This window comes from Danio aesculapii, chromosome 10, assembly GCF_903798145.1.
Source record: "Danio aesculapii chromosome 10, fDanAes4.1, whole genome shotgun sequence".
NCBI lineage: Eukaryota > Metazoa > Chordata > Actinopteri > Cypriniformes > Danionidae > Danio > Danio aesculapii.
Window position 1 is genome coordinate 2,102,262 of NC_079444.1, and position 18,131 is coordinate 2,120,392.

At 41.2% G+C, this 18,131-nt stretch overlaps 1 protein-coding gene across 1 annotated transcript in view; it reads right to left on the reverse strand.

Annotated features, from left to right (window-relative positions):
- Positions 1–299: 299 nt before the first annotated feature.
- The window catches only part of sgsm1b (small G protein signaling modulator 1b), a 38,190-nt gene continuing 20,358 nt past the window's right edge, over positions 300–18,131 (reverse strand). The window contains exons 13-25 of the mRNA XM_056467395.1: positions 17,204–17,330; positions 17,058–17,122; positions 14,910–15,055; positions 13,886–14,014; positions 13,119–13,289; positions 10,861–10,932; positions 7,556–9,637; positions 6,434–6,558; positions 4,967–5,049; positions 4,637–4,746; positions 4,460–4,556; positions 3,043–3,210; positions 300–1,270 (exon numbers count right to left, since the gene is read on the reverse strand). Of these exons, the coding sequence (XP_056323370.1) occupies positions 1,182–1,270; positions 3,043–3,210; positions 4,460–4,556; positions 4,637–4,746; positions 4,967–5,049; positions 6,434–6,558; positions 7,556–9,637; positions 10,861–10,932; positions 13,119–13,289; positions 13,886–14,014; positions 14,910–15,055; positions 17,058–17,122; positions 17,204–17,330 (3,464 nt within the window). The 3' untranslated portion in view covers positions 300–1,181. The remainder of the gene's footprint in view (positions 1,271–3,042; positions 3,211–4,459; positions 4,557–4,636; positions 4,747–4,966; positions 5,050–6,433; positions 6,559–7,555; positions 9,638–10,860; positions 10,933–13,118; positions 13,290–13,885; positions 14,015–14,909; positions 15,056–17,057; positions 17,123–17,203; positions 17,331–18,131) is intronic.

Sequence of the window (18,131 nt, forward strand, 5' to 3'; positions counted from 1 at the left end):
TGAGCTGACATATGAGATTCAATCAATCACCTGAAAACCACAATAAATCACCTCCATCCCCGACTTGAGTCTAATAACCCGACCGTCAATTTTTCTGTGCAAATATCATGGTGGCGTGTGAATTATGCTTCACATCAGCAACAATGAGTCTCTGACTTTCACATATGTAAAAAATAAATAAATATACAGCATTGTTTTTAATACGTTGTGCTTTTAGAAAAAATCATTGCCATTCACATATATATATATATATATATATATATATATATATATATATATATATATATATATATATATATATATATATAATTTTATATATTTCATAGCCGTTTGTTTGCATCCATGACCTCGTATAAAACTATTCTCCAAATATCCAACTTTTTTTCTATAATATTATTTATTTTATCTGATATATTCTCTCAATTACATTCACTCTTACAGACTCTATAAAATCAAAACCAGTGGTTTGTCTTTAGCTTTACAGGTGACCTATTATGCCCTTTTTAACAAGTTTCAGCTCATAATACCACACAGATAATGTTTAATAACTCTCTGAAACGGCCCCTTTCAGGCTTTGATTCTAATAGTGTGGCGTTTTGGTGACTGTCGCTTTAAATTTAAATGAGATTGTGCGCTTTTTAAAAGCAGGCGGAGCTACGTATGCCTGTGTGTCAGCATAGTGGCAGACTCAAAAACAAGACTGACGTCCTATGCTAATAAGGGAGAGATGGTCACTAGTGGGCGGGGCTTTCCCCCTCTGATGACACGTACAAATGGAGAATGTCAATCAGAGTGTTTCTGCAGACTGTTTTTATCAAGTCTGATTATTACAAATAAAATTAATTAATGTTTACCATTAGAAGCTGGATATATTCACAGACTGTTGCCGCACAGCTGCGTTTAAACCCCTTATAAAAGTGATCTTTGCATAATAGGTCCCCTTTAAATCCATCAATGTGTTAATACTAATTAGACAAAATAAAGGCATCCAATCACATTGTCATTTGGCTGTTTGAAATAAAAAACACCCAAATATTTAATATGCATACTCTACATATTAGTATTGAAATCTGGGTCATATTAGATATAGAAATTACAACACTGGTTTGGCATTTACTTCGGCTGAGGGTTTGGGCCATAAACAGACACAGAGCATCTTCATGTTTATAATGGATGAGGATTCACTTGTTCTCGATCAGGATCTGGACTTTGTGCACCAGGTCTCGGGCCATAAGCAGCAGCTTTGGGACATCATGACGTTCAGCCATTTCTAGACGAACACATAATAAACAACAGCTCAGTTCTGCAGTATTGCATACATATCTCGTACTACAACATACAAACATTTCCGGTGTTTCCTTTTACAGTGGTTTCCAAATTGGGGGTCACAAAAATCGAATTCATTCATTTTCCTTCGGCTTAGTCCCTTATTTATCAGCGGTCGCCACAGTGGAATGAACCGCCAACTATTCCAGCATATGTTTTACGCACCGGATGCCCTTTCAGTCACAACCCAGTACTGAGAAACACCCATACACACTCATTCAAACACACACTCATACACTATGGCCTATTTAGTTCATCAAGTCCCCTGTAGTGCATGTGTTTGGGCTGTGAGGGAAACCGGAGCACCCATGGGAAACCCATGCCAACACGAGGAGAACATGCAAAAAAAAAAAAAAGATTTCTCATCTCGTGCGCGGGGACCTGCTTGGACAACACTGGAATACATCACATCTGGTCGGCCAGTCACATATACGGTCTAGTCGCAGGAAAAGAGCTTAGAATGACCAAGAGGCGACACTCAATAGAATATTCCACTGCAACAGCAGCACCCAGCAACAGCCCTGTAATTCCGCCATTTTGGAGTGAATGCAATCAGCCGTCCATTGGATTTTATTGCTGTCGCGATGGCAAGCAGCTGCTTTGTTTTTTATTTATTTATTTAAGAAGTGCATTAAAGCTGAGATACAACCTGAAAGACGACAATACAACACTTAGTATCACAATCATCAGCACTTTTAAATGTTTATTTTACAGACTTATAATATTCTGTTGTTCTATTGGAGTTTTCATTCCAAAATGGCCGCCGCGCCATCTAGTGGCTGTTTCCCAAATTGCACTAGAGTGCCACCTCTTAATGATTCTATGCTCTTTGTCACAAATATTTCAACATATAAACAGCTCAAATCGGATCCCAATTTTCCGCATACGGAGATGATCACCCTACTGAAAAAACAGCCTAAACCAGCCTAGGCTGGTTTTAGCTGGTCAACCAGGCTGGTTTTAGAGGGGTTTTGGCCACTTCCAGGCTGGTTTCCAGTCATTTCCAGCCTGGTCTTAGCTGGTCAGGCTGGGAGATGACCAGCTAAAACCAGCTTGATCAGCTTAGCCAGGCTGGGAGCCCAGCCCAAACCAGCTATGTCCAGCTTAAACCAGGCTGGTCAAGCTGGTTTTAGCTGGTCATTTTTCAGCCTGACCAGCTAAGACCAGGCTGGAAATGACTGGAAACCCGCCTGGAAGTGGCCAAAATCCCTCTAAAACCAGGCTGGTCAACCAGCTAGAACCAGCCAACCAGCTTATGCTGTTTTAAGCTGTTTTTTTTAGTAGGGCAGAACTCCACGCAGCTCCTAAACTACTCTCCATTAGAAAAATAAATGACTTCCGGTCTGTCACTTGTTGTTTGTCGTGTGCAGTGGAAAGTCAGGTTAACAGACTCCTCCTCCTCCTCACAATTTCGGTTTGTTGTCAAAACAGACAGCTGAAGGGGCGTGGTTACGTATGTTAGCCCCGCCCAATACCTCAGACAGACATGATATAAGAATTTAACTGAAAACAAACAGGAAGTGCTTTTTCAGATTTCAGTTTTAGATTATGAATGAATTGAACAGAACTAGCACGTAAGCTAACAGAATCAATACGGCTAGTTTTGATTTCATGTGTAGTAATATGTTACTTCATATTTCTTTCGTTCTACTGGGATGCACTAATAATTTCTGTGAGCAAATAATGTCCACAGCGTTTGTGTCTGAGTGTGGTCACCGTTAAAGAACTTGATGATGTCTGTGAAGTCCATGTTGTTCTCCAGGATGATGTCTCGGTACAGCTCCACCAAGGCCAGCGCGATGAACAGGACGAAGTGCTCAGACGAGGCGTAACGGGCGGCCCAGATGGTCTCCCACACGGAGAACACGTCATCATACACCATTTCTGACAAAGAGGTAAACAAGAGCGTTCACTCACTCTAAGTGCTTCAGCGTTCATTAAAAGTGAACATTTCAAAGAGTGAAACTACAAACAAACTGATCTAACTTTAAAATGACATTTAAGCGGAGGAAGGCTTGAATACCTCTAATTCACTTTTACCTTCTGATCAGACCCATGCAGTATCTAAATACCTCTGACAGAGTCAAACCTGTTGCTATATATACATATACATATATATACATATACATATATATACATATACATATATATATATATATATATATATATATATATATATATATATAACTCTTCATATGCTTCCAAGACCTTTTGTTCGCTATATATTTAATCGTAATTTTTTATTTACATCTGTCTCAGGACAGCTTCACACACACCGCCGCTAGATGGCGCCACTAACTTGAGCAGCTATGAAGGTGCCAAAGACGACGATCATGATCCTCAATGCAGAACGTATTATTGTGCTTCACTTTGAAATGAAATACATGAGAAAACAACTGCTTACAAATATTAATGCCAGTATTATATGAATTTAAGACTGAAGCTGTTCTGATTTTACACCTTTTTAACCCTTTAACAGGCATCATAACCACTTGCTTTACCTTTTATCCATAGGTTATCATTATTGTTTTAATTGCTTATTACTATTTATCAGAGTTGTGCCAGCATATTATTCAACACAATGTTGTTTTCAAGGAGTGCTAATAAAGGGTTAAAGGAATGGTTCACTTTGTGTGGTTGATTTCTTTCTTCTGTTGAACACAAAAGAAGATATTTTGAAAAATGGTAGTTGATGGTACCCATTTACATCCATAGTAGAAAAAAAAGAAACTCAAATAGGGTTGGCCCAAGTGGAGGATGAATAAATGACTGAATTTTGGTGCGAACTATCCCTTAATATCCTTTATTCATTCATTTTAAGACCCTCAGAAACGCCAATTAAGGGGTAGTTCACTCAAAACTGCTGTCAACAAAGATAAGTTGGTAACCATTGACTTCCATAGTAGAAACAAAATACTATGTAAGTCAATAGCTGTTTATTTTCCCTCAAATAGGTTTAAAACAACTGGCGGATGAGGAAATGATGGCAGACTCTTCATTTTTATCCATTTTAAGACATTATGTGTATTTATTTAGCAGATAATACTGATTGATTCCATATAATGTTGTTTATTGTTTTGTTTTACTGTACAGAATGATACTTTTGCAATGCGCTTTTGCAGATCCTGCTCACCTCTCTTGAAGTCCAGCAGGAACCAGCGGTAGCAGAAGTAGAAGTGTGTGTAGTCTCCGTTCTGCTGCATCAGCTCGAACAGCTCCGAGTCCAGGATCTAAACAGGTTCGACACATTCATCAAACACACACTCTTACAAAACATCAGCTGACATGTGTGTTTAGTAAGTGCATGGACCTGGATGAGGGAACGCATGTTGGCGAAGTGTGTGTCCATGGCTCCTCCGTGAGGGAAGTTCTGGTTCATGCGCTTCATGAGCTCCGTGAAGCAGCTGAAGGCCATGGCCTCTGATTTAAACCAGATCATACACACACAGCGTTTTACTTCACGGGACAACGTTAAATAGTTAGTTGTATGTGTTATGTGCGGTCTCAAGCAACATGACTGTCGTCACGTTATTCAGGTGGATGCTGCATTACTAATATTAATATTAATATTGAGCTTTTATTCCAGCTTTTTTTATAATCGTTTTTCCTAAGCTTTCATCTAATTCTTTAATTCACATACCATCATCCAGGATGACCAGCAGAGGAGCTAGTAAGTCACACATTCCCTGGACGTACCCGATGTCAAGGTGCTGCCACACATAACTTAAGACAAAAACAAAATAACATGACATTTAATTTTAGATTTTTAAAACAGAAATTACAATAGAAATACATTTATTCAGCAAAAACACATTAAAGCTGCAGTATGTAAGTCTGACACCCAGTGGTTGAACTAGGTATTGCACTCCTGGATCAAAACAAACGCAAGCGCAGGTTGCCAGATTGAGGACAGGAGCGAGTGATTTAAACCGTGCTCTAAATTAAGGCAACGACACCCGATAGAGGGAATATCCTCCATATTAAAAGGAGTTTTTGTCCTGACCAACACCTCGAATTGATATATTAGAAACGGCTTCTGTTTCTCACAGCTGAACAACAGGATAAACTGATCACCTCAGGTACACCTCATGTGCTTTATTCAGTGTTAAATGCTAACAATGTGAGTTTGAATGGCATTTTACATCACATTTCTTGCCATACTATTGAAAGCAGCAGCAGATAGTTCAGCTCAGATCTGGAGAATAAAATAAACCATCAGAAATTGAACTTCAGAAATGTGATTCAGTGCAAACCAACACATATCAGTGATTCAGCATCTACATTTAATAATGTTGTAGAGGTTTAATATGAATTAATTATATTATAAACCTTACCATTTCTCTGGAGTGCAGTGAGTGCACTATTCTGTGCTTCTGAATGGCTGTATTTACATTTCTGTCGTGTTTCGTCTTGTGCAAACAGCCAAATTGCTCATCACTGCGTATCTCATCATGTAGCGTGTTGTTAGGACACAGCGGTAACCTGCTCACCTAATGTTTACACTCGTAATATTTATATTATTTGCTAATTAATCTCCACCTCATGTGGAACTCTGAATCTGCGTCTTATTTCGGAGTCTGCTACTGTCCACCAGAGGTCGCATTTCAGTCAGGGACGTATAGTTTCAGAGCCTTTCTGAATGAATGAATGAAATACGCTGTTTTCCATCAAGGCAACCCGGGGTGTTGAAATATAATTGGCTAAATTGGCATTGGGCGGGTTAAATGACTAAAACAAAGACAGCAGTTTCAGCACGGAAAACACATGCTCAAAGCAGAATATCTGACTTCAGCATTGTTTTTCAGATAAACAAGAATGTTCACTGAGCATTATAATATTTGCACACATATTGTGGTGTGGAGTCAAAAACTTACATGCAGCACCTTTTAATTAGATCAAAAATGAGAGTAAAGACATTTATAATGTTACAAAATGTTCTTTGTATTGAACATCAAATAATCCAAAAAAACAAAAAATGTTTTACCAAAAAAAATATATAACCAAAATGTTTTTGATTATTAGTGATGATGCATAAACATTATCTTACATTATATTTGCATTTAGGTAACAGTAACAGTTATTATACACAATCTCAGCTATATTTTACCTGCACATGATGTTGCGCAGTTTCTCCAGGTTGGCTGGGGTGAAATACCAGTAGTTTCTGTCACATCGCTGGACGTCTTTGTCGATGCGGTGTAGATTGAGTGTGTAGAGATCCACCAGCTCCTGCTGTAAGAAAAACAAGAGGGCCTTTACAGATCACACACTAGCAAAAAAAAAACTATTGTGATGTCTTTTAAACAGGTTAACCTCCTTAACCCGTTTAAAAGACATCAAAATTTAACCATAGCTTGGTTTATTATTCACATAAAGCACCATAGGCATCAGGTAAGCTACTCTCGTACAGTTCTTTTAGGGGTAAGACAGAAACAGAATCCAAGAAATAAACTGAACAAGTTCATAACAGCGTGAGAATGTGGTAAAATCCGAAAACGTGGTAAAAAAAAAAAATCAGACGAGGGCTTTTCTTTTTCTGGATGGTTTTTGTAAATTATTGGTTGGGTTTAGGGAAGTAAGCGGGCGGGCAGGTCAACTACAACTTTATTACCTGTTATTCACAGCCTATGCAAGTTCTGTTCACTAAAGTAGACGCGCGCACGTCTATCATTAATATGGCGCACGCCGGCCCTCTATGTGGTAACAGCTCACGGTCAGCACGGCCACGAACACATCATTACATGAAGACAGAAATGACATTTTTGGGTGAATTATACCTTATGAATACAGCATGTGACTCTTTCAACACCATTTGGAGGTGTCCATGTCGCAAAGCAATGCATGTAAAACAACGTGAGCGCTTGTGCGGCCGCCTTTGCTTCTCTCCTAAACTTGAAAATACGATTGGCAGAATCGTAGAAACGCTGGATTAAGATCATCTAGGGCAGTGTTTCCCAACCCTGTTCCTGAAGGCACACCAACAGTACACATTTTCAACCTCTCCCTAATCAAACACACCTGAATCAACTCAGCAGAACATTATAAAAGACCCCAAAACCTGACACGAATGGGTCAGATGAGGGAGACATACAAAATATGTACTGTTGGTGTGCCTCCAGGAACAGGGTTGGGAAACACTGGTCTAGGGGGTCGAATCGATTAATCGTGCAGCTCTAACATGTGGACATGGCCTTAATCTTGATTTCACACAGACTTTAAGGTGATCTACCGAGTAGGTGGTCCCTATTGAGGACACTGGCGAGGCGATGTCGTTCTTGTCTCCGGTGACCGCTAGAGAGTCTGGTTTGGGGAATAAGTTGTCCATCTCAGGTTCCTCCTCGGAGAGCGCAGAATCGGTTCCCTCTGGGGTGGTATTGACGCCCGGCTCCATGCACAGCTCTAGAGCGGGCATTCCCATGGGCGATTTCTCCCCGGCGGTGGTGCACGGAGCCACGGGACGAGCCAAAGTCAGAGGCGTCCTGCACATGGAGCTCTCGGAGGACATGTACACCACGGATGAAGGGATCTCCTCCATCTCTAAAGCTGACGGAGAGTCATCTGACATGTCCGGAGAGGGTTTGGACTGGGATGTGAGCGGCCCGCAGCTCTCAGGCTCCGATTCTGTCATCTGTTTGATTATTGATCTGGCTCGGTTGCGGTCGGAGTCCCAGCTGATGGTTTGTGGAGCGGTTTGAGGCACATTCTGTGGTCCAGATGAGAGATTTTGAGAGGTTTTCATGTCGTCGGGTGTTGATTCTAGAGCAGATGGTTGACATTTGGAGTCTTCGTTTACTTTTAAACTTGTTTCTTTATCCGTGTATGATTCAGATGAGAGATTTTGGGAGGTCTTCATCTTGTCTGATGTTGATTCTGGAGCAGATGGTTGACATTTGGAGTCTTCATTGACTTTTAGACCTGTTTCTTGCTCCATGTTTGATTCAGATGGGAGATTTTGGGAGATTTTCATGGCGTCTGATGTTGATTCTGGAGCAGATGGTTGACATTTGGAGTCTTTGTTCACTTTTAGACCTGTTTCTTGCTCCATGTTTGATTCAGATGGGAGATTTTGGGAGATTTTCATGGCGTCTGATGTTGATTCTGGAGCAGATGGTTGACATTTGGAGTCTTCGGTCGTTTTTTGCTTCGTGTTTGATTCGGATGAGAGATTTCGGGAGGTTTTCGTGTCATCTGGTGTTGATTCTGGAGCTGATGGTTGACATTTGGAGTCTTCGGTCACGTTTAGACCTGTTTCTTGCCCTGTTTTTGATTCAGAAGAGAGATTTTGAGAGATATTCATGTCTTCTGGTGTTGATTCTGGAGCTGATGGATGACATTTGGAGTCTTCATTTGCTTTTTGCTTCGTGTTTGATTCAGATGAGAGATATTGGGAAGTTTTAGTGTCGTCTGGTGTTGATTCTGGAGCTGATGGTTGACATTTGGCATCTTCATTCACAGTTAGACCCATTTCTTGCCCTGTTTTTGATTTAGAAGAGAGATTCTGAGAGATATTCGTGTCTTCTGGTGTTGATTGTGGAGCCGATGGTTGACATTTGGAGTCTTCGGTCACGTTTAGACCCGTTTCTTGCCCTGTTTTTGATTCAGAAGATAGATATTGAGAGATATTCATGTCTTCTGGTGTTGATTCTGGAGCCGATGGTTGACATTTGGAGCCTTCGTTCACTTTTAGACCTGTTTCTTGCTCCGTGTTTGATTTTGTGTTTTCATCCACAACTGATAAACCCACAGCATCTGCATCTTCAGCCTGTTTTGATTCTGATGATCGGCTTCCCTCAGCGGGATCTTTTAATGACTGAACTTCACACTCATTTACTTCTGATTTTCTTGCATCTGTTTCAGCACTAGGGATTACTTCAGGTTTAGACAAATCACCTGGGTTTTTTGACATTGCATCTTCGATCTGATCTGTTTCAGTCCTAGAAGTCCGCAGTTTGTCGCTTTCTACAGGTTTCGTCAGCTCGGCTTCTGAACATACACTCAGGTTTTGTGTAGTAATGGCAGCTTCTTTCTCTGTATCCTGACTGGTTGACCTGTTTTCTGGTTGCTCCTCTTTGGGTTTCTCCTCTGGGTCGGGCTGATTTCCTTTGGACTCTTGTGTTGAAGTCTCCTCTGTGCTGGGAGAGCAGTCGGACATTGCTGAGGTCACGGAGAAGTTGCGGGACGATGGGTGTCCGGAGTCTGGAGAGCTAGTGCAGTTCGGGAGAGCGCCGTTGGGGATTTTGGGCTGCGGCTTCTCGTCTTTTGGTTTGGGCTCAGATTCGATCGGATCCACTTCATCTACAGAGCCAAACACCTGTGGATGGTTGAAACAGACAAAAATAAATGTATATAAATAAATATAAAACTAGAATAGGTTAAAGAATCATCTATCATTTACTCAACATTGCTATCCACATTCCTCAAAACGGCCCCAGATCCAGCTTTGATTTATACAGTATTGCTCTCTGAGAAGGACTACATATAACTTACTATACAACTTATTAATTTATTATTTATAATCTGACTGAGGTATTACTGAATAAAATAAAATAATTTTGTCCATGCTCACATTAAGTGTGGTTTATTTATAAACTAATTTCGAGAGGATCACGTGCTTATGATCAACACGGCTGGCTCCTCATTAGCTCCGTAGTCTGACCCATTAGATGATTACGGAAGCATTATAAATAACCAGAGTTTTTCACTCCAGTTATCTTCGTCTTGAAGCTTCCCCCCCTTCCACCCCTACTTCCTCCCCCTTTTTCCGATAGGGCGACACGGTGGCTCAGTGGCTAGCACTGTCGCCTCACAGCAAGAACACCGCTGGTCTAACCTCCTATCGGGCTGGTTGGTGTCTCTGTGCGGAGTTTACATGTTCTCCCCGTGTTTGCGTGGGTTTCCCCCGGGTCCCCTGGTTTCCTCCCACTGTCCAAAAACATAAACAATAGCCAATCGACTAAACCAAATTATCAGCGAATACAACTCTAGTTTACACTTCTCACACGGCGACAGCAGGGGAGTTCTCGAGACCTACCTGAGCTCGAACTCCCCTCTCGCCCTTCTAACGGGAGGGAGCCCCGAGCTCGAGGATATTACCAGCTCAGGGCTCTCTCCCGGGACAGCATGCCAAATACGCTTTATTGATTATCAGCTAAGTGTGAACTCTTATATTAACTTATATTAGAGATCGAGAGCAATTATTGACTAATAATGAAGCAGACATGTATACATACGATAATAATAAATTTAATTTAATTGTTTCCTTTTAACATTTTAAGCTTTAAATTAAATTCAACGGCAAAAATGATCTCAATATTATCCTAAACGTTTCTCACTTACTGTAACTCAGAGCTGAAACAACGCATCTCATTCCTTTTAGTTCCATATATCCATATCTAAACTATAGACTTATTTGCCATTTAATAAACTAAATAAATATACACTTGACAAGTAAAATCTACACATGAAGGAAGCATAATTAAAAACTAAAGAGCAAAGCCTTCTGTAATGTGCTGTGTTGAACGGTGTGTGTCTGACCTGAGTGCTGCTGTTGGAGTCGCTGTGTGATCCTGCATTATTCTGTTTATCCGAGTTGCTGCTCTGAGACGACTGCACACACAAACACAACACCATTATCACAATGCAAACCTCACTCATACATTCAAAACTCATCTGGGGGGGGCCTTCTTCATACCTCTCTGAAGCAATCTAACATGATTTAGCAGATCCTGGATTGTTTAATCCTGATAGCAGATCTCTGGCTAATTCGATTCTTTAAATGAGTTTCTGGATGATCTGATCTGAGATTACTACATGTGCTCGTGTGAAAGACAAATCCTCCAAATCACGATCAGTAATGCAGTGATTGGTTAATAATGTAATGACATCATCTGATTCATGACATAAAATCAGTAGCAAATCAAATGGTTTGTTAAATAAGTAAGAACTGTCCAGATTTGTTGTAGGCTATTTATACAGGCTTTACTCTTGTGTCAAGAGTATAGTATTTATTCTATATGAGTAGTGTATTATTCTACATAACAGAATGTTTCTTAATCCAATGGATTAAGGCATAACTCTCTATTTAAAGCTGCAGTGTGTAAGTTTGACACCCAGTGGTTGAACTAGGTATTGCACTCCTGGATCAAAACAAACGCAAGCGCAGGTTGCCAGATTGAGGACAGGAGCGAGTGATTTAAACCGTGCTCTATATAAAAGCAACGGCACCCGATAGAGGGAATCTTCTCCATATTAAAAGGAGTTTTTGTCCTGACCAACACCTCGAATAGATATATTAGAAACGGCTTCTGTTTCTAACAGCTGAACAACAGGATAAACTGATCACCTCAGGTACATCTCATGTGCTTTATTCAGTGTTAAAGGCTAACAATGTGAGTCTGAATGGCATTTTACATCACATTTATTGCCATACTATTGAAAGCAGCAGCAGATAGTTCACCTCAGATCTGGAAAATAAAATAAACCATCAGAAATTGAACTTCAGAAATGTGATTTAGTGCAAACCAACACATATCAGTGATTCAGCATCTACATTTAATAATGTTGAAGAGGTTTAATATGTATTAATTAGATTACAAACCTTACCATTTCGCTGTAGTGCAGTGAGTGCACTATTCTGTGCTTCTGAATGGCTGTATTTACATTTCTGTCGTGTTTCGTCTTGTGCAAACAGCCCAATCGCTCATCACTGCGTATCTCATCATGTAGCGTGTTGTTAGGACACATCGGTAACCTGCTCACCAAATGTTTACACTCGTAATTTTTATATTATTTGCTAATTAATAATCACATAATGTGGAACTCTGAATCTGCATCTCATTTCGGAGGCTGCTACTGTCCACCAGAGGTCACAGTTTGGTCAAAGACGCGTACTTTGAGAGCCTTTCTGAATGACTGAATTAATTAAATACGCTGTTTTTCCACCAAGGCAACCCAGTGTGCTGAAATATAATTGGCTAAACTTGGCATTGGAATGTGAATATAGTCCATGTCTTTCATCATACACTCTCAGAAACAGTACTAAAGCTGGATCACCTTTTCAAAGTATGCGCTTGTATTTAAAAAGTTATAGTTCCATCCAAGTTTCGAGTGGGTGTTGCGGTGCATCCCCCGGGATGGCCACGCTCTCACTTGATGACACCGGGGACCAGATGTCCATCGTTGCATCTGAGGGTGGGCTGACATGCTCCGACGACAGTCCAGACTTACTCCTGCCCTCCAGGGTTGTGAGTGAGTCAGACACTTCGGCAGCTCCTCGCAGAGATTGGCCATTGGCGGCACCAAGACCTGCTCCGCAGCCCGCTCTACGGACCAAGCCCTGCCCCAGGGCGCCATTAAGAGCCATCTGGAGAAGAGGGGCATTGCCTCATAGGCATTCATTGGCCCTTTTTCTTACTCTTCAGAGTGATTGGTCATCCAGCAAACTCCCAGTGTCGGTAGACACACATCTCCATTCCCTCTTCGAGGAACGTGGGTTACGTTCATAACCAGGACATTATGTTCAATCCACTTAAATTTGCAAAATCAAGTTAACTGCATGAAGCAATTGTGTTGAACTCAGCATTTTTTAAAGTGTATGGAGAACGGACCCTTGCTCTGAGCTGGTTTGAGCTTACAGACCTTTTGCTATGACCACCACTCCTGGATGAGTTTTGAAGAACCAAACTACACTGGATCATGTCAACCCATCACTAATCAAATCCAGCTAACCGTCTGATTCACGTACAAAGAACGGACCCCTGTTGCATATGAATGACTTGAGCATTAATGCTTACATCCGTGCTGATGGTGGAGTCCTGGCGTGACCCTCGGTCCACACTGGCACCAGACGCACATTTGGCCAGAGCGGCTGCGTGCTGCTCCTTCTCCCGCTGGCGCACGATGGCTTCACATCCCAGCCACTCACTCATGGTCTGCTCGTAGCACGCCCGGATCTGCTCGTCCACCTACACAGGGCAGACGGTCATTATCCTGCTGCTTCAAGCTAGCTTTAGGTGCTGTTTACACCTTGACACTTCATGCATTTGTTTTTCTGATTGGATATGGATCTAATTGTGAAATGGGCAGGTGTAAAAGCTACGGCTGTGTAAAAACATATGCTGGAATAGTTGGCGGTTCATTCCACTGTGGCGACCCCGAATTAATAAAGGGACTAAGCTGAAAAGAAAATGAATGAATGAATATGCAATGTTGAGTTTGTTTTAGAATTGAATCCTTAATGATGCCTGTGATGGTGGCTCAGTGGTTAACACTGTGGCCTCACAGCAAGGAGGCCACTGGTTTGAGTCCCGGATGGGTCAGTTGGCATTTCTGTGTGGAGTCTGCATGTTCTATATGCAATGAAATAAAAAGTGGTGCATTTGACCCTTGAATCGACGTAACCTATGCTTAAATTTGCATATCGCGTGGAATTGTATGATTTATATCCATTTATTGAAGACCCATTTATGTGTCCAAATGTAAATGGAGCCGTTTTCACGAATCAGATGAGAGAGACAGGTGTAAACAGTCCCATATTGATCAAAGCATCACTTTTGTTGACCTCTTTGCGTTCTTCGGGGCTCATAGTGAAGTGGTAGTGTCCTAACAGGAAAGGCCAGACCTCTTTCCGCAGAGACGGCTCCACACCACCATAATACACCAGCCGAAGCAGCTCCTCCTCCTCATACGCCTGCAGAGCAGACACAGCGGGATAATCATAGTTTATAGTTAGTTAGGTTATTGATCCCGAAGGAAATTCAGTCATTCAATAGCAAACCCTACATAAAATACATAAAAACATAAACGCACACACACTCGGATAGATAAATAAGAAATAAATATATCAATAATTAATTTATGAAAATAATACTTCATAAACAAATGAAACGATCAAACAAGTCATGTTTTTATGCTTACAGAATCAGTGAGATGCTATTATTGTGAGTTTGCATGTTCTCCCTATGTTCGCGTGGGTTTCCACGGGGTGCTCCGGTTTCCCCCACAAGCCCAAATGCATGTGGTATAGTTGAATTGGGTAAGTCAAATTGTCCATAGTGAATGTATGTGTGTGAATGGGTTTTCCAGTAACGGGTTGCGGCTGGAAGGGCATCCGCTGTGTAAAACATATGCTGGATAAGTTGGCGGTTCATTCCGCTGTGGCGACCCTCGATTAATAACGGGACTACGCCGAAAAGAAATGAATGAATGAGTATTAGTAAGACATTACTATAGTTTTTATTAACATTTTGGATGTGATTTTGATGGTGGCAGTATCAGTGAGATGCTATTTTAGTTTTTTGTACAATTTTTATTCAGATTTTTACACAAACATAGTATTAGTAAGATACTGCTTTAGTTTTATGAATATTTTTGAATATTTGTTTTTCAATTATTTCAGTAAATTAAGTTAAAATAAATAAGAAAAGTTCCTTTCACAACTTGCTGACGTTATTTTACCACTGTATTTCGATTAACGTTTATTTTAGTTGATGGTTTTAGCTAACTAACATCCATGCTGCGCAAAAGCTATCAAATGATAATTCATGAAACATGAACAAGTGCACTCGATAGTGAAGGACACTTACAGAGCAGTCCTGTAGAAATGACTTCCACACTTCTGCTGACAGTCCGCCTTTGGCATCATAAGGGATGTCGGGCTCAACAATAGTAGCATTTACCAGAGCCGAGAGGTGCGTACGGACGGTGGACAAGTGACGGCAATACGCCAACCCTTAAAAACACACATCAGATCATAGGGGAATTACCTGAGAAAGTGCATATAGCCGTAAAAGCCGATCCGGCACAAGGCATTAGTGAACTAAGCAGTTGCTTAAAGCCCCCTTGGCCACCTTTTTTTTTTTTTAACCCAGGCTCATTACTGATATGTACCCAGGTCTACATTTCTGGAGCTGGTGAAATACATAACCGGAGGTACGTCTGCTCGCAGTTTTTGTTTTTGCAAATCCACCAGAGGCCGCTGTGTATACTTTTTGATGATCACAAATTTCTCTCGTGCATCCTCTTCTTGTGTAAATCCACCAGAGGGCGTAATATACACTTTAGCCGACCAGGCCAGCTTGCTGTCGACTGACTGACTGACCGACTGACCCACCCACCCCTGTTCCTAAACCCAACCTGTTACCGACTCGGTCCCAGTCATTCCCCTCGCTGGCCAGCAGAGGTCACCATCCCCAGACTTTTAAGCATTACATCATCCATCTAAACTGATTGTGCACACACCTGAACTGAATCTAGTTAACGACCCACGCTTCCTATATAAGCCACACTCAAACACCAGTTCATTGCGAAGTCTTGTTTAGCCCCGGCCAGCATTACTGAGCGGTCTTTCCTGTCTGATCTTCTGAGAATAACCCCGGACTGTTTCTGACTCTGAGTTGCCTTCTGCCTGCCCACGACGCTTGCTTTATACAGGGACTCTGAACCACGCTGCCTGCCCTCGACCCAAGCCTGTCTAACGGATTCTTAACCACACCGCCTGCCACTGATCTATGCCTGGTAAATCCCTCTGTCTGTCAGTCACCAGCCCCAAGACCATTAATGATTACTGTTGATGTGTGTTTACACTTTAGTGCGTATTGGATGTTTGTGTTTGACTGTGACTAATAAATACTGCATAATGGATCCCTCCGTGTCAGTCTCCTCGTTACACAACCCATAGTGTTTTAAAAGGCAATGTTGAAAAAGAAAAGCCGTGTGATTTCACCACATTTTCAGCCTGTTATAATTTTTTTTGTTTTGCCTAGTTTTTGGAACCGTTCTTCGCCAGACTTGAACCCCGACATCGCGGTCAACTCCACTCCTCATTCCATCGGCCAACGTAGCGAGCTACTGGTCAAACCGGTGACACCAAAAGCTGTCCATACAGAGGTAAGCGGTCAGCGGTAGTGCGAAAAGGAACAAAAGCTGTCATCGGCATCCTACCGCCCAATAGTGTTCATTTTACAGACAGAAATGGAGCCAGACGTACCTCTGGGTACATATTTTGCAGTCGCCAGAAATGTAGACAGGGGTACGTATCCACAATGAGCCTGTGTTGTTTTTTAAATTTAATTCAATTTAATTTAATGTAATTATTCTTTAAATAAATATTAAAGAATATTTATGTATAAATCGTGATAAAGTACATCCAGGAGGTTGCTTTCGCAGAATAAACCCTTCAGTCGTATACAAATACAGATGAACCTGTCGAGCTTTATTCTGGGATAACAACCTCTTAAATGTTCTTTATCATGCTTATTACATGGCTACTTGACACAAAACTTTCTATTTTAGAAATGCTTTCAAAACAACAGCATAAACTACTATGACAATGGTCACCTCAGGAACTGATTATTCAGACTTTATTCAGTGTTAAATGCTCCCAATGTGAATTTAAATACTATTTTACACCACATTTATTGCCATACTACTGAAAACAGCAGCAGATAGTTCACCTCAGATGTTGAAAGTAAAATATCTAGCAGACGCTTTGAAAATTCGGTGCAAACCAACAGCATTAGTCTCTCAGTAGCCTATTAATAATGTTAAAGAGCTTTATTATGTGTTAATTAGATTAAAGCCTTTAACATTTCATTGGGAGTACATTGGCTGCTATTTAAATGTTTCTGTCGTGTCACTTTTGGTGCAAACAGACAAACTGCTTGTCACTGGAATCTGTGTGACATATTGTTAGGACACAGTGTTAAAGTGTGTAAATAATCTGTCATACTTACAGCCGTAGAAAGCGCGGGAAATGATCTGGTGCTTCATGGTCTCACAGAGTAACTTGAGCGGCGCCCTGTTTAACACAGACATCTGCAGTCAGGCTAAAATCATACATGAAAACACTTTAAACCGAACATCACGAATCGAGACTCGCCTGTCGTGGTTGCATCCGTTGGGAAGCCCGCCGTCCGATGAGCCGTTCTGCGAACAGGATGAGCAAGACGACTTCCTGGGCGTCGGCTGCCACATATTCACAGCCTGCTCGATCAGTTCTGGTGCCACTTGAACATGATTCGGACGTCAATCAGCATCATATTTACATTAGACAACATAATGGAGTGCACCAAATATAGAAAATGAAAATGTTTGTCCATTTCTCAGTGACTGTTGGTCTTATATTTTGGTGCACGAAACAGAAATATTTATTAAAATAATATTTTAGTCACCAAACATCATTTTTGGAGCTGTTGATAGTCATATATGTGTCCCGCGCTGCTATAAACACTATTAGGACACATTTATTTCACAAAAAAAAAGTGAAAATTGGTTGTTTTTACGTTATTTCGCGCAAATTCGTTCTTCCGGTTTGAAACGAAATTTTGAAGCTGCGTCACGCCGATTAGATCCTTGCACGTATTCCAGCGTGAAGAGTGGACGTCTGTACCTGTGAGTACATTGTGACGTCTCTGAGCGTGCAGCAATAATTCATGAGAAAGACTTGGTTCAAACCAATCAGCGCGCTCTATTGTGTACGCGGTGCAACTTCATTAATATGCATGATAGCTTCGAAGACTGTTTGTACCTGATACAGTGTTCAGACGACAGAGAGATGCCACGTTGTGTTGCCAAAACAAGTGGAAGAACAAGAATTGTTTGGAGACAGGTTGTCAGTGTTGCGTTTACAAATTTGCTGCAATGAAGGTTTTGTTTTCATTTCCCCGCTATGAGAGCGCAGCTGGACTCATGTGTGGATTACAGTGCACGCGACACGCGACGTTTGTAAGGAACATTTATTACCCGAGAGCTTTTCACATCTGGAAATGGTGAAATCCGGATTTACTGCTCCTCTTCTTTTAAATAAA